A 13,623-nucleotide genomic window follows, 5' to 3' on the forward strand; every position below is an offset into this window, starting at 1 on the left:
TAAAAATATTAAAACAAAAAACTCTACTTCCCAGCCTTAGTAGTCTTCTAGTCCGATACAGAGTGGCCATCCTGGTCATGAAATGAGCCACCTGGTATCTGAGGAGTACAGTGTCCAGTGTCCCTGTCCAGTGTTATTGCATGATTCATTCTCACATCAGGTAATGCACATCTCTCTGTTGACTTTCCAGGCTCTACACAGAAGCCATGGCTTCTTTGATGCCTAGTGAAGAATGGGGCCTATAATTGCAGGTAACCAGAGAAGAGCAGTCTATGGCACTCTTCCAGGCTGCACACAGAGGCTCAAGATTATGGGTGCTCACTGAAATGACCTTTAGGGTCCACAAAGAGCCTGCCGCTATGAGCATCCTATGAAGACACAGACTGAAGTTTAGTTGATACAGGTGCTGACCTCTCTCCTGTCTAGGGTTGAAGGTCAAGTCGACATAGACAGTTTCTTCACAGGGAAATATGCTGAAACTTGAAGAAGGGGCTGACGTCAGAGCAGGCCTCTATGCCCGTGGGAATGTAAGAGAGTCTGGGGAGAGTACAGGCTAAAGTGTGTGGTGAGGCTGGGAGTCTGAGCGTATCACAGTGTGATACTTGATCACATTCAATTTCTCAGACTGGTAACACTTGAGGCCTAAACTCCAACAGGGACACTCTGGGAGACATGAATTTTCTAGACCATCAAAGATCAAACCATCAAATAGCAAAGCCAGGAGTTTTATGTTGTTACATCATGATGACAATGGGCTGGGAGTCTGGCGAGCACACTCGATGGGGAGTCTTTTTATCCCAGGTTCAGGGTGGACCTATTTGCAACACATCATAGACAGGCCTCTTGGGAGAACACAAGGACCAATTTGGGGATAGACTAGTCAAAACAGGAAGAGGGAAGGTATCCTTCAATTCCTGCCTCTTTCTCAGGTCAAAAGATACCTGGCCTTGGGGATAGTAGGAAGGAACTGTAACTTTGGCCCATGGCGGGTGAGAACATGCCTACAGAGCAGCCCCCAGTTCCTAGCTATATTTATTTTGGGAAAAGTGATATGGGGTAACAAATTCTTAAAGACTGCCATGAGATATGAATAGAGATTGCTCTCCTTCCTGGGACATGCCACTCAGTCCTGCATAACAGGGCAATTGTCAACCAATGAGGATGTCATTGAACAGGCTGGTAGTAAGCATGGGAAGAGGAGGTGAGAAGCCTCCAGGGCAGAGAAGATCTGTGGAGAAGTCACTGAGTGACATCTAGGTCCCAGACGTGTACATGAGACCTGGGAGGCAGAAGTAAAGTCTACACAGCCAGGTACAGAGCAGCAAGGGTTTGCCTCAGAGGAGCCCAGCTCTCAGTAGGGGCTGTGATGAACAGCAGACATGAGAGCCACAAGGACTGCCCCTCCTTGCCCTGGTGACAAGCAGCTATCTCTATATAGTGCTTAATCAGTAGCATGGGCTGTGACATTCTGCTGGCAGGAAATGAACTGTCACTTCTTGTTGCAAAAAACCTCATCTTCAAGCTTGTGGCACTTGTCATATTATATATTAGTGCACACACATGCCAGCTTGGAAGACTGTGCCCAAAGCACTCAAAAGCTATAAGTGAGGAGGAGCTGGGAGCATTAAGGATGCTCAGGAAACTGTCCTACTTCAGCCAGAATTATGGGCTATGCTCTGCAAAACAGAGGCTGTCAAGACAAAGAATGGGCTTCAGGGGCACACAGCACAGCATGGTGCTGGGACAGCATTAACAGAAGTGTGAGTGTGTGCATGTGTGTGTGTCTGTGTGTAGTGTGTGTGTGTGTAATGTGTGTGTGTGTGTGTGTGTGTGTGTAGTGTGTGTGTGTGTGTGTGTGTGTGTGTGTGTGTGTAGTGTGTGTGTTTGTAATGTGTGTGTGTGTGTTTGTGTGTGTGTGGTGTGTGTGTGAGAATTCACTTTTGCCATTTCAGTTCATCAGCATCCCATGTAAAATTAATGATGACAGAAGGCACAGACCTGGAAACAGAGGCATACATACCCAGTAACAACTTGACCTTTATAATAACAACAGCCCATTACAACATTCCCATCTGTTGGTCCTTTATACCAGATGAAATCTGTCCATGTCACAGGCTTTTAGAAGCAGAACACAGAAAGGACACAGTAAACCTTTAGCATGCCCTGCCTTAGGGTTCTATCACTATGATAAAACACTGTGACCCAATGGAAGTTTGTGGAGGAAGGGGCTTATTTCAGCTTATAACACTCAGGTCACACTCCATCACAGAGAAGTCAAGGAAGAGACCTGCATGCAGGAACTAGAGCCGAGGTTATGGAGAAGTACTGCTGACCGGCTTGCTCTTTATGGATTGCTTAGCCTACACTCTTATGCCATCCAGGACCAAGGACCCCAGGGATCTCAGACTATCCTTCATAGGCTGGGACCTCTCACATCAACCATTAACCAAGACGAAGCCCCATAGGCCTGCTTGCAGGCTAATCTGACGGAGACATTTCTCAGTTAAGAGTCCCTCTTCCCGGGTATGCCTACGTTTATGTCAAAACCTAGGTGTATGTTATGACAAAAACCAACCAGCACACACCCCAAACTATCAATGCATTATATCCCCAATCCCTTGTAGCAAGTATAGATGAGGTAGTTTTATAAGAACCCTAAAGTCTGAGGTAGATGTGGAAATGCTTCACCCGTGGCATGCAAATTGTGTTAGAGAAGAGAGAAGTCCACCCAGGTCAGAAAACTTTGCTGAGCACAAAACACAAAAGCCTGCTCTGCGGCCTCTTAACAAAGAAACGCACTCCTGCACCTCAAGTCACCCCACCTAGCCTTCTCCACCTGGTGGACCAATACCAGGATACTCACCCGTTCTGATCATTGGTTCCCTCATCTGTGTACCTCTCTGATCCCAGAAAAGGGGCCCCACCGCCAGACAGGAGGATGTAGGGTGAGGGTAACCAGCTGACTCTTGGCCCCTAACTCCATCTGTCAGAACAACCTGATTCAGGCTGTTCACACTCCTAGATTTCCCTGTGATGGGCACTTGTACCAAGGCACCTAATCTCAAGAACACTTTTGGAAACTATTTGCTAGAATTTTCTCTGACCAGGGCCAGCTGACTCCACATAGTAAAACAGAATTTGTTTCTTCAAACCGTGCCAAGCCTACAAGTAATTAGGTACACAACCCTGCTGGACCTGCAGACTACTCCCAGCAGCAGAACTGGATCGATAAACAGAACCACAGTGTCTGGCGAAGACGAAACTTAAACACCAGGTGACTGAGGAGATGAGAAGCTTCAGGTATGGATACAAAGGAAACCAAGGCAGTGGGAGAAGCCTAGTCATAGAGGTGCTTTGTGGTTGCAGAGAGAGGAGGCGTGTGCAAAGGCTGTGTTTTGAAGTCTTTAGCATGGACGGTATTTAATCTCTACATTCACAGAAATGTTCTGACTCTCTGCTTCCATGGTTCTCCCTACCTGCTTGGTCTTAAGGTTTAGAGAGACTATCTCAGAGATCTATGCCAGATTCCAGTCCCCTGGCTGACCCAATCAATGGACCTATCTTCACTAACCCAGGAGTCAGGTCCTACAGCTGGGTCTTTCTTGGGAAAGGATTGTACTTTTGATCCAGAGTTACTGGTGACACCCCTCCTCCTCTTCTACTGTCACGAAGAAATGACCACTGAAGTCACCCATCTATTAGTGACCCTTTTGGGAAAGAAAAAGAGCCCAGTCCTGGTATAAGCCATAGATATGAGTAGCTGGCACATACCACAGAGACTAGGGTGAGAATGGCAAAGCTGGTTAATACATCTTAGTGTTCAGAGACAACCCAGGTTCCTAATGTGGAGACCACAGACGATAAGGAGTCAAACTTATCACTCCACCTCTGGGCACTCCTGAGGTGATTCTCAGTCCTCACACTACTGCGAGCCACGGTCAGTCTGAGGCACAGAATCGAGAACCTTTGGGGCCAACATCTTCCATCTCTAGATCAAACATTACTATTTCCCGTGCAGCTGTCTTCCAGTGCGACACAGTTGTATCACTTTCCTGTCTGTCCGTTCAGGAGCCCTAGCCGTTCTGTGGCTTGTCCATGCTGGTGTGACCCCAGTGACCCCAGCAGAAAAAGCCATGTGCAACTGGCTTGGCACTTTGGCTCTGCTTTGCTTTCTCTGCCAACTATGGGTGTCCTTATTGCTTCAACCCCAGAGCTGCAGGCAAGATGACTATCTTCAACATCCTCAAATTTAGAAAATAGCCACGGGGGACAAGTCACAACTTCCACAAAATTACATCGCTCCTTGGTACTTCTGGCCTGGCTTCTCTGAGAAAGCGGTGGATCTTACATTCCTTCGAGCCCCTGGCACGAGTTAGGGTTGTTTATTTGTTTTACAGGAATTCTCTAGAAACACGGAAACAACAACAGCAAAGGAATGAAAGGTTTGGCACGAAGGCAGGAAGCCGAGTATTTCAGGAGGAAAGAGCACGCTGTGGCTCTGACGGCTCCAGGTGATTGGAGAGAAGCAGGTGCGCCCAAAGGCACTCAGAGTAGATGGATGTTAGGGGACTGTAGAAATGTCCCTTCTGGCAATAGGGAAGCACTGTGCAGAAAGCTATTTTTTTTTATCACAACTTGACAAGCTCTAGTCCTAGCCAGTGTGCTGGCTAAGATCCGAGCCCTGCTCAGTGCATTAATCAGATGGGGAGAGTCGGTCCATCTTCTTCTAGTCTCCAGCCTCCTCTGTCCTCCTGAAAACATCAAAAGCAATTTCCTCTCTCGCAGGTTGATGTTAGTTTTTCCTGGGGCTTTAATGAGGTACCTGGCTTTGAATGTGAGCTCCGGGAGTAAGATCAAATCACTTTGGTTCATGTCCTGAGCCTTTATTGATTAGCTATTATGAGTCCTGCACTAAGCTACGCATTGAGGGGATAAGTAATGAACCAGAGGAGAGCCAGCCTAGGACCAGCTGGGAACAAGGTGCTGTGGGCTTAAGGCTCAGGCTCCTAGATCTGAAGGCCTAAATGAAATAGGGTGCAGGCCCTGGGCAGGAGAGTGAAGACACTCAGGGCAGGGAGTTAGGAAAGACTTCCAGCCAAGTCCCCATCTCAACTCCATAGGCAGCTGCCCACATTCTGCAGTCAGGATGCCTTTTAAATTCAGAAGTGATGTTTTTGTTTTTCCTTTTCTTTTTTCAAAGAATATTCTAAAGAGAGTTCTCTCTCCGCTTCTGTACCTTTAAAAGTAACTGTAGTGTTTTATTTTGCCATTCAGTCTTACTGGTATATAACTAACAAACATGTGTGTTTAAGCCGTCTGAGGTGACGCTTCATGGATTTGCAGCATATATGCAGTGTGTGCATTCACATGTGTGAATATGGGCGTGCGCAGAGGACAACCTCAGATGTAGAGCCACTCCTTCCACCATGCTTCAGACAGGGCGCCTTCACTGTTTTCCTCAGTGTGAGCCAGGTTAGGTGGCCCATGAGTTTCTAGGGCCCCTCTTGCTCCACCTCCCAGTGCCCAGTAGGAACACTTAGATGGCACAGGTTCCTGTTATGCCTTTGGCTTTGTGTGGCTTCTGCTAATCTGAACTCAGGAATTTACATTTGCAAGCCAAGGACCTGTTCCTACTGAGCCAGCTCCTCAGACCTGATGGCAAATATTCTGAGGTAATCAATTAAGCACGTATCATGTCCTTTTGCCTTTGGGCTTATTGCTGTAGTTGCTCCTGTTTGCTTTGCTTCCATTCCGGAGAGAACAATTACGCTGAGACGGTGCACCTATACCCTCAGTGCAGCACGCTAAGCCATCCATCACATTACACATCATAGTCACATCACACAATTGCAGCCACGCCCTCAGATCACCACTGCCCTGTCCTACCTGCCCCATCTCTGTTTCCTTCTGTGCCCAGGGACTGGGGGGGGGATCGGAAAAGCTGAGTAAATATTATTTTTCCAGTTTTTAAGGCACTCCTTTTTTTCTGTTAATTTTTGTTGTTCTTTTCTTTTATGATGGATAAAAATCCTAAGTTTCAGACTAGAGAGCTGGCTCAGCAGTTAAGAGCACTTGCTGTTCTTCCCAGAACCTACATCATTGGCTTAAATTGCCCATAACTCCAGCTTCGGAGGATATGATGCCTTCTTCTGGCTTACACTGGTGCACGCACACACGCACACACACACACACACACACACACACACACACACACACACACACACACACACTCACTCACAAAGAAAGAGAAAAACAGCAGATACACATACATAGACAGAAACAAAACATAAAATAAAAAGGAAAAATCCATGTGTGAATTAGACCCAAACCCAAACTTCTTGAATTAGGAATCTCTACATTCATACTGAGAACAGATCACTTGTCCTCAAGAAATTCTGGCTGCAGTGTAAGAAAGCTCTAGACCTCAAGCTGTAGGCACAGTCATTCAGCCTCCAGCAGGGAGAATTAACACTAATGGCTACATATCCAAGCTACTCACAGTGCTCAGCTTAGCTCTGTCACAATGTCAAGTGTGGACTCATCATTAAACTGAAAATGAGATGTGGGAAAGCCTCCTGTCTGGCAAGAAGAATGTGTGCTGTGTCGGGCATTTATACTGTCCCAGCAGATACCACAATCCTGCTTAAGTGATAGCTTGTGTGTCATAAGCAACTGTACTCCAGCCACCTGCCTGACTTACAGAAGCAGCCTTCCCACACAGGTAGGATCTGAATATATGTTTAGGCTCCCACAATGTTTAGTCCCAAGGTGGCTTGGTGCATCTGGATGTGAGAGCAACAAGCTCTTAGAGTATGGACTTGAGCCCAAGAGACCCACCAGGGTACAGAAGATGCACTGGCATTGGGCGATGGTTGTCATCTGCTCCGCTGGGTATTCCCCGAGGCACAGCTTGCAGGACACCAGTGGGTCGAGGGCCAGGTCCCAGGTGGGCCGGTACCTTGCTGTGGTCATCGCAGAACAGTCTGAAATGAGAGACATACACACTCAGATCTCCCTCCTGTGGCTTCCACAGAGACACGGCGAGAATTCCATCCCCTGGATATAGTGGGATAGGGTTGAGGAGGGGACAGCAAGTGATTGTGGATGGAGACAACCTCGGAAGAGGTTTATCCAGGGCCCTTGCCTCAGGTCTGAGGGTGGCGATTTTACATTCTGGTGTTAATCCTCAAGACTGAAATTGACCACACCCACCCATCCTTTAACCCCTCTGAGATGCAATTGATAGTAGTGTGTTGGTGAAGTTTAGCAAGCACGGAAGGTTGGCTAAGATACTTCTTGCTTTCGACTCTTCTCCAGTTTACAGTGGAGAAACATCTGAGGGAAAGGACCTAATGAAGCTCATCTCTTAGGCCCTTCTTATTCTCACAAGATAAGCAGCTTCCCAGTGGACTACCAGTAATACCTTCACCCCTGTATGCCTCTTAAGCAACCCCATTTTCAAGAATGTTCAGTTCTGGACAGTGAGGGTCTTTGACAGTCAGGTTCACTTAAGGAAATCAAATATGTACAACAGTCCTTCAGTGATGCTCACTTCCCAACCCCCCAGGACATTCTTTGCCACATTCCAAGAAGCCTATGACTGATTCTCCTGCTCATCTCTGCTTGCCTGCTGCACACCAGCTATGCTGTATTACTCATGCTGGCTGTTTGACCATCCATGATGAGTGACACAGCTAAGAGGACCATGGAGAGGGAAGAAATAGACCACCAAGCTCCCAGGTCAACACCTCTCCAAGGATCCTCCCAGACATCACCTTTTGTTTACATAAGCAAATCCTTGCAACTGAGGATCTTAATTCTCACTTTGAGCCCCTGCCACTTGATTTTAAGCATCATGTACTTACTAGGACCTGGTATACTTCAAGGTGTGCTTTGTGATTCTAGTAGCCTGCATTCCAAAGCCATGCTTTGCCAAACATTGGACTAAATAGCACTTGGTTAAAAATCTAGATAAACTCTCTAGCCATGTGAATACTCACCAATTCTCCCTCCCCTCATCTTAAGATGAACACTGGCACACAGGAGTGGTACTCATTGTTCTTCATCTAAATCTCATTCCGAATGAAGGCGACAAGAGTACCTGGATCCCCCAAGTGAGAGCAGACAGCAAAGTTCTGTATCCCCTAACCTCTTCCTTACAGCACAGGATTGCATTCATAATGACATAGACACATACAGGAGGTAAATGAAGAGGAATCTGACACCACTATCAGCAACCACCAGCTCCAGCATCCAGAGAGACTCAAAGATGTCTGAGGAAGCGGTGATCTCGTTAATACTCTCAAAGCCACAGAGAAGTATCTCCGGGGTGACCCCAAGTCCTGCCCAGTTACAAAGAAGGATGAATCATGCAGATGGCCTCCTCCTTCCCCTGTGATGACTCATGCCAACATGGCTTTATCACTCACTCTAAGTCTGTAGTTCTCAACCTTCTTAACGGTGCAACCCTTTAATATAGTTACTTATGCTATGATTGCCAGCCACAAAATTATTTCATTGCTACTTCATAACTATAATTATGCTGCTGTTATGAATCATAATGTAAAGTATATGATATATAGTGCATCTGATAGATGACCCCCCAAAGGGGTCATCATATAGGTTAAGCACTGCTGATCTAAGAGAAGAATCCCAGGATGCCGCCATATTCTGCAGTTAGCGTTAGATCCACAGTCTAAACATTTTCCACCTTTCCTTACGTTCTGTCATCCAAGGCCCACTGGTACTTATGTGCAAGCATTCAATGAAGACAAACTGCTAGTTGAATTCCATACCTGATGCCTTTGAGAGAGAAGGCATCTGGGACTCAAAAGAAGCCAGCACAAACTGCACACATATAAGACAGATAGGACACAGTGAATAGTGGTGTAGGAACATGAAACAAACAAACAAACAAAAGTAGAGATTTAGACACATGTGAGACCTGACCCCAGGAGCAGAGCTCAAGGAGACAGGGTGTGGCCATAGTACTCTGGAATCATCCAGGAATAAGGGGTACCAACCTGCATTCAGGACAGGGAGTGAGTGGCAGCAAGGAAGGACCAGCAGCTTCCTAGGGCAGTTAATGGCTGCCATTAACTTATTCTGCACCAAGTATATTCTCTATTGTTATAGAGGACTCGTTGGCATAGATAAATTGACTTTAGATAGATGAAGTAGAGCCTTTAAAATAATTTAAAAATGTGTGCCCTAATGTCGTCAATGCTGACAGGCTCCTGAGGATCTCAGCAATCTGGGGTACAAGGGGACACTAGCATTCTGCTACCCTGTACAGTCCCTGCACATGAGGAATTGCAGAGTGACAAGAGAGATAATGCTAGCTTGGTAAGCAAGAGTCATTAACACATGTCAGGTGAAACAACTTGCTCCTGTGTGCTCATACAGGGCATATCCATATAACTCCAAATTTATTATCCAAATGACAATGAACCCCAACATGGGTTTTTAAGGTCCTAAGAACAAGGCCATGGTTTGCTGGTTGGCTGGTTGGTTGATAGTTCTATGCATCTTTTCCTGTTTATATCTCTAATTTTTGTCAAATATATACATTACACTCTACAAAGTGACTATATTTCGGTTGAAAATGGTTACTAGTCCTAAAGGGTTCACAAGCCTAAAGACACTCAGTCAAGCCGAAGGCTGATAGGGCTTCAAACTCAAGATTGGAAACGTCCCCAGGGAGCTGTCTCTGCTAAGTGATTTCTTGATCCTGGAGGGTAGAATATGGGGAACAGTTGTTGCTGATGATGTCATACAGACACGGGGTCGGTAGTTTGCAGGGCACTGTGCCAGGGATAGGAGGAAGGGATCCAATGGGGCTGGTTTCAATAATCTGCCACATAGTTAGGTAATGTTGGAAGGCCAAGGGAACCATCAACTGTTTCTCTCTGTAAAACCCATGGACAGTCACTGCACATGCTGAATTGCAGAGGTTGAAGGCAGATGATGCCAGCTTGGTAAGCAAGAGTCATTAAAACCTGTCAGGTGAGAGAACTTGCTAAACAACCCCATTAAGGCTGCAAGGGGAAGAAAAGACATCTGCAGGGCAGAGATAGGCCCAAAGCAACTTCCAGAACATCCAGTACAACAGCGGGGACTTTTGTAAGATGTAGACACCAAAACCTTGTTTGGTTATGAGCTGTTCAAGATGGCCAAAGATGGGACAGCAGCCTATAGTGGGTTACACAGTGCAGAAAAGTCGGGCTTAACTGAATCCACACAGTCCTGAGTCCTCAAACACTCTCCATAGGCTCTGGCCTGTGCAAGAGCAATTTCCTGCTTCCTCAACAGCCTCTGTCTCAGGCCACTGCTCTGTCCCATCTTACTCATTCCCAAGACTTGTCTCCCCCCAACTTCAGCACCCCACTCCCCTTCCTGTTTACAGTCTCCCTTGGAGCAGCTGGAGGATTTGACCTGTATGGCTTCCTTTCTCCCCTTCCATGCTTTCCGCTTGACCCCCTAGACAATGAGTCAGCCCCTGCCCTTACCTCTGTCCCCACTCTGCACCTGCCCTTCACCACAAGCAACTTCAAAAGCAGGACAGATTCGCATTTCATTTGCCACTTCTGTATTCTGTTTCTTATGAAGTACATAGTGTTTTAACTATGGCCAAAACTATGCTTCCAACAATGACAACAACAACAAGACATGGAAGAAAAATGTCTATATTGTGTGAGAGTCCACCAGGGCCTTCTCTCTCTCTCTCTCTCTCTCTCTCTCTCTCTCTCTCTCTCTCTCTCTCTCACACACACACACACACACACACACACAGGATGGCCTAAATATGGTTCTGCAAGCACTGTACAGCTGCAGACTTACAATAGGGATTTGCTAAGGGACTCACAATGCACTATTAAAAAAAAAAAAGGTCTTTGTTTTCCTAATGTGAATGTCAAGTCCTGGGAAACAACCAACTATTTTAAGGGCGTCTGGTCAACTATAATCATGAGTCAAGCAATTCAAAATGTTTGTGGGGCAAGATATTTATTAAGCCCAACTGAAGATACACAGAGGGTTATACACTCGTAGGAGAGGATTGAAGTCAAGGACAAGAAAAAGTTGAAGGAGAGAAAATGTCTAACCATTGAAGACATTTAGCACATGAATAGGAAGCTGGCAGGGTTATCTGCCAGAATCATCTCATCTCAATGCTCTTCCCCCCAAACATCTTCAATACAAAGCTAGGGAAGGGAGGGGAAGGACATCATTGTCTTCCCTCAACTCATGACCAAGTTAACTCTAACAAGCCCCTGCTCTCCAGAGTCCTACCTATGTTTCTTCCCAATCAAGCTCCTTTGCCATCCTCCTTTCTTCTCTAAACTCCAGTTTCTTGTGCTGAGCTTCTGTGCCCAGTGATCTATGGAATCCCTCTGAAATCTCAAAGTCGTTGGCTATCTCCTCTTTTCTCAGTTGTGTGGCCCATCGCTTCCTCTTACTCTCTGGAACTGCAGCAGCAGCAGACACAGTCCTGGATAACCTGTTAGATCCATCTGACAGGAGCTACAATCCCTAATAGACATGCTCTGGGCAGGCTGTGAGTGATTAACTAATTTAGGTTAATAGGGTAGGAAGATCTTAACTGTGAGCAGCACCACTCCATGAACTCTGGTTCTGGACTTGATATAAAGGACAGAGTATCAGCATCCACCCTGCTTCCCCGACTGTGGATGCAATATGACTCAGGTTCCTTTGCCATGCCTTCACCACCATCAAAGGTTGCATCCTCAAACTGTGAACCAAAAGACACACTTTCTTCTTTAAATGGCTTTTGTCAGGTATTTTGTTAAAACAAGACAGGTCTCGCCGGGCATGGTGGCACACGCCTTTAATCCCAGCACTTGGGAGGCAGAAGCAGGTGGATTTCTGAGTTCGAGGTCAGCCTGGTCTACAAAGTGAGTTAGTTCCAGGACAGCCAGGGCTATACAGATAAACCCTGTCTCGAAAAACAAAACAAAACAAAACAAAACAAAACAAAACAAAAAACAAAAACAAGACAGGTAACGAATATAACCTGTTAGTTTGCAATTTCCAACCCACCCAGACCTACTAAACCAGAAACTCAGGAATGCAGCCACAGAAGGCAGTGCCTACACACTAGTTAGCGTCCTTTCATGCTGGAGTCCCCACTCATATCCACATGACTCAAGGTCCTCAAAGGTTCAAGATTCCAGGTACGGAGCTAAATTATGCAGAGGAATTTTCAACCATTCTGAAGTCTATTATACCTGTCAGTTTTTTCTCCTTACCTTCAAGTGAGATTACGCAATGGTCAGTGTTGTGATCCATCCTTCTAGACATCCATGGGCAGGTAGTCCATAATTATAATAATCAAAGATAGAAGAGACAATGGGAGCTGTGGAGATGGCTCAGTGGGTAAGAGCATGTGTGTGAGGATTCGGGAATGGAATCCCCAACACCTATGTAAAAGGCTGTGTTCACCTGTAACCCCAGCATTGATGCTGGGGGTACACTGGGGCTTACAGCCAGCCTCTGTTAGAAAAGCAGGAACTAAAACAGCTACATAAATTCTAATGTGTGAAAGAAGCCAGCTTGCAGAGCAGAAGCCCTTCCTTTTAGTGGCATCTTCTAAAGAACAGAGCATGCCTGACCTACTAAGGGTGGGGGAGGAGTACAAAAGACAATATACTGCCACCAGGCTGGATACTTAGGGGATACTTTTCTTTGCTCACTAGGGAAACCCATTCTTAGGGGTGCTTTTTTCTTTCTTTGTGTTTTGTTTGGTTTCTAGACAGTTTCTCTGTGTAGTCCTGTCTGTCGTGGAGCTAGCTCTGTAGACCAGGCTGGTCTGGAGTTCAGAGATCCACCCTTCTGCATCCTAAGAGCTGGGATTAAAGGTGTGTGCCACCACCACCTGACATGTTTCTTTTTTCCTTAATAAGATGATTCTTTTCCATGCTTAACATAAATAGCAATACTTTCTCTCAGTCTCTTTTCCCAGAATCTTTTCTTAAAGTCTAATAACATTGTCCTTTGCTTCCTCTTGAGTCCATTACTAATTTATCTTATTAATGAGGCTAAGAACCCCAAAATGGAAACTTAGCTTCCCTGGTAACCATCCTGGTCATAAAATGAGGAACTCTTGCTTCAGTAAGAGACTCTGACTCAAGGGAATGGGATGGGGAATGACAGATCAGGATAATATCAGGATACCCCATAGTCCCCTGTGGCCGCTGCATGTGAGCCCACAAGCCTGTGGCTACTCAAGACACCTGATAATCCTTCTCAGTCATCACTTTTCCATGCTTAACATAAATAGCAATACTTTCTCTGCACTGACTTCAAGGCATCCCTGTGGGTAGGAGGCTGAAGCTAATCTAATTGAGGCAAAGACACTAGAACTCCTGGGATAAGAGAATAGCACTGGAGGTTTAAGTAGGAACCCATGCTTAGAATACTATAGATGCAGATGGAAAACACAGCTCAGCAGTGTGCTGGTACACACACTGGTTAGTATGTGTGCACATGCGCCTTCCTTGCACGTCAGCTGCGAGGACGCAGAAGGCATGGACTCTGCATAGAATGCATGCCATGCCCAGATCATCAGTCCAATAAAGTGCTCCAGTTTAAGGAACCAGAACGCAC

At 46.1% G+C, this 13,623-nt stretch overlaps 1 protein-coding gene across 9 annotated transcripts in view; it reads right to left on the reverse strand.

Moving 5' to 3' along the window:
- Rnf144a (ring finger protein 144A) overlaps positions 1-13,623 on the reverse strand; it is a 108,526-nt gene that overhangs the window by 25,675 nt on the left and 69,228 nt on the right. For 8 of the 9 annotated variants that reach the window (NM_080563.4, NM_001081977.2, XM_011243807.3 and 5 more), the window contains one exon: positions 6,838-6,983. In NM_080563.4, the coding sequence (NP_542130.1) occupies positions 6,838-6,972 (135 nt within the window). In that variant the 5' untranslated portion in view covers positions 6,973-6,983. Of the gene's footprint in view, positions 1-6,837; positions 6,984-12,266; positions 12,580-13,623 lie in introns of those variants that run through there. The other variant, XM_006514944.4, reaches the window with a different exon arrangement.

The sequence above is a fragment of the Mus musculus genome, chromosome 12 (assembly GCF_000001635.26).
Source record: "Mus musculus strain C57BL/6J chromosome 12, GRCm38.p6 C57BL/6J".
NCBI classification, from domain to species: domain Eukaryota; kingdom Metazoa; phylum Chordata; class Mammalia; order Rodentia; family Muridae; genus Mus; species Mus musculus.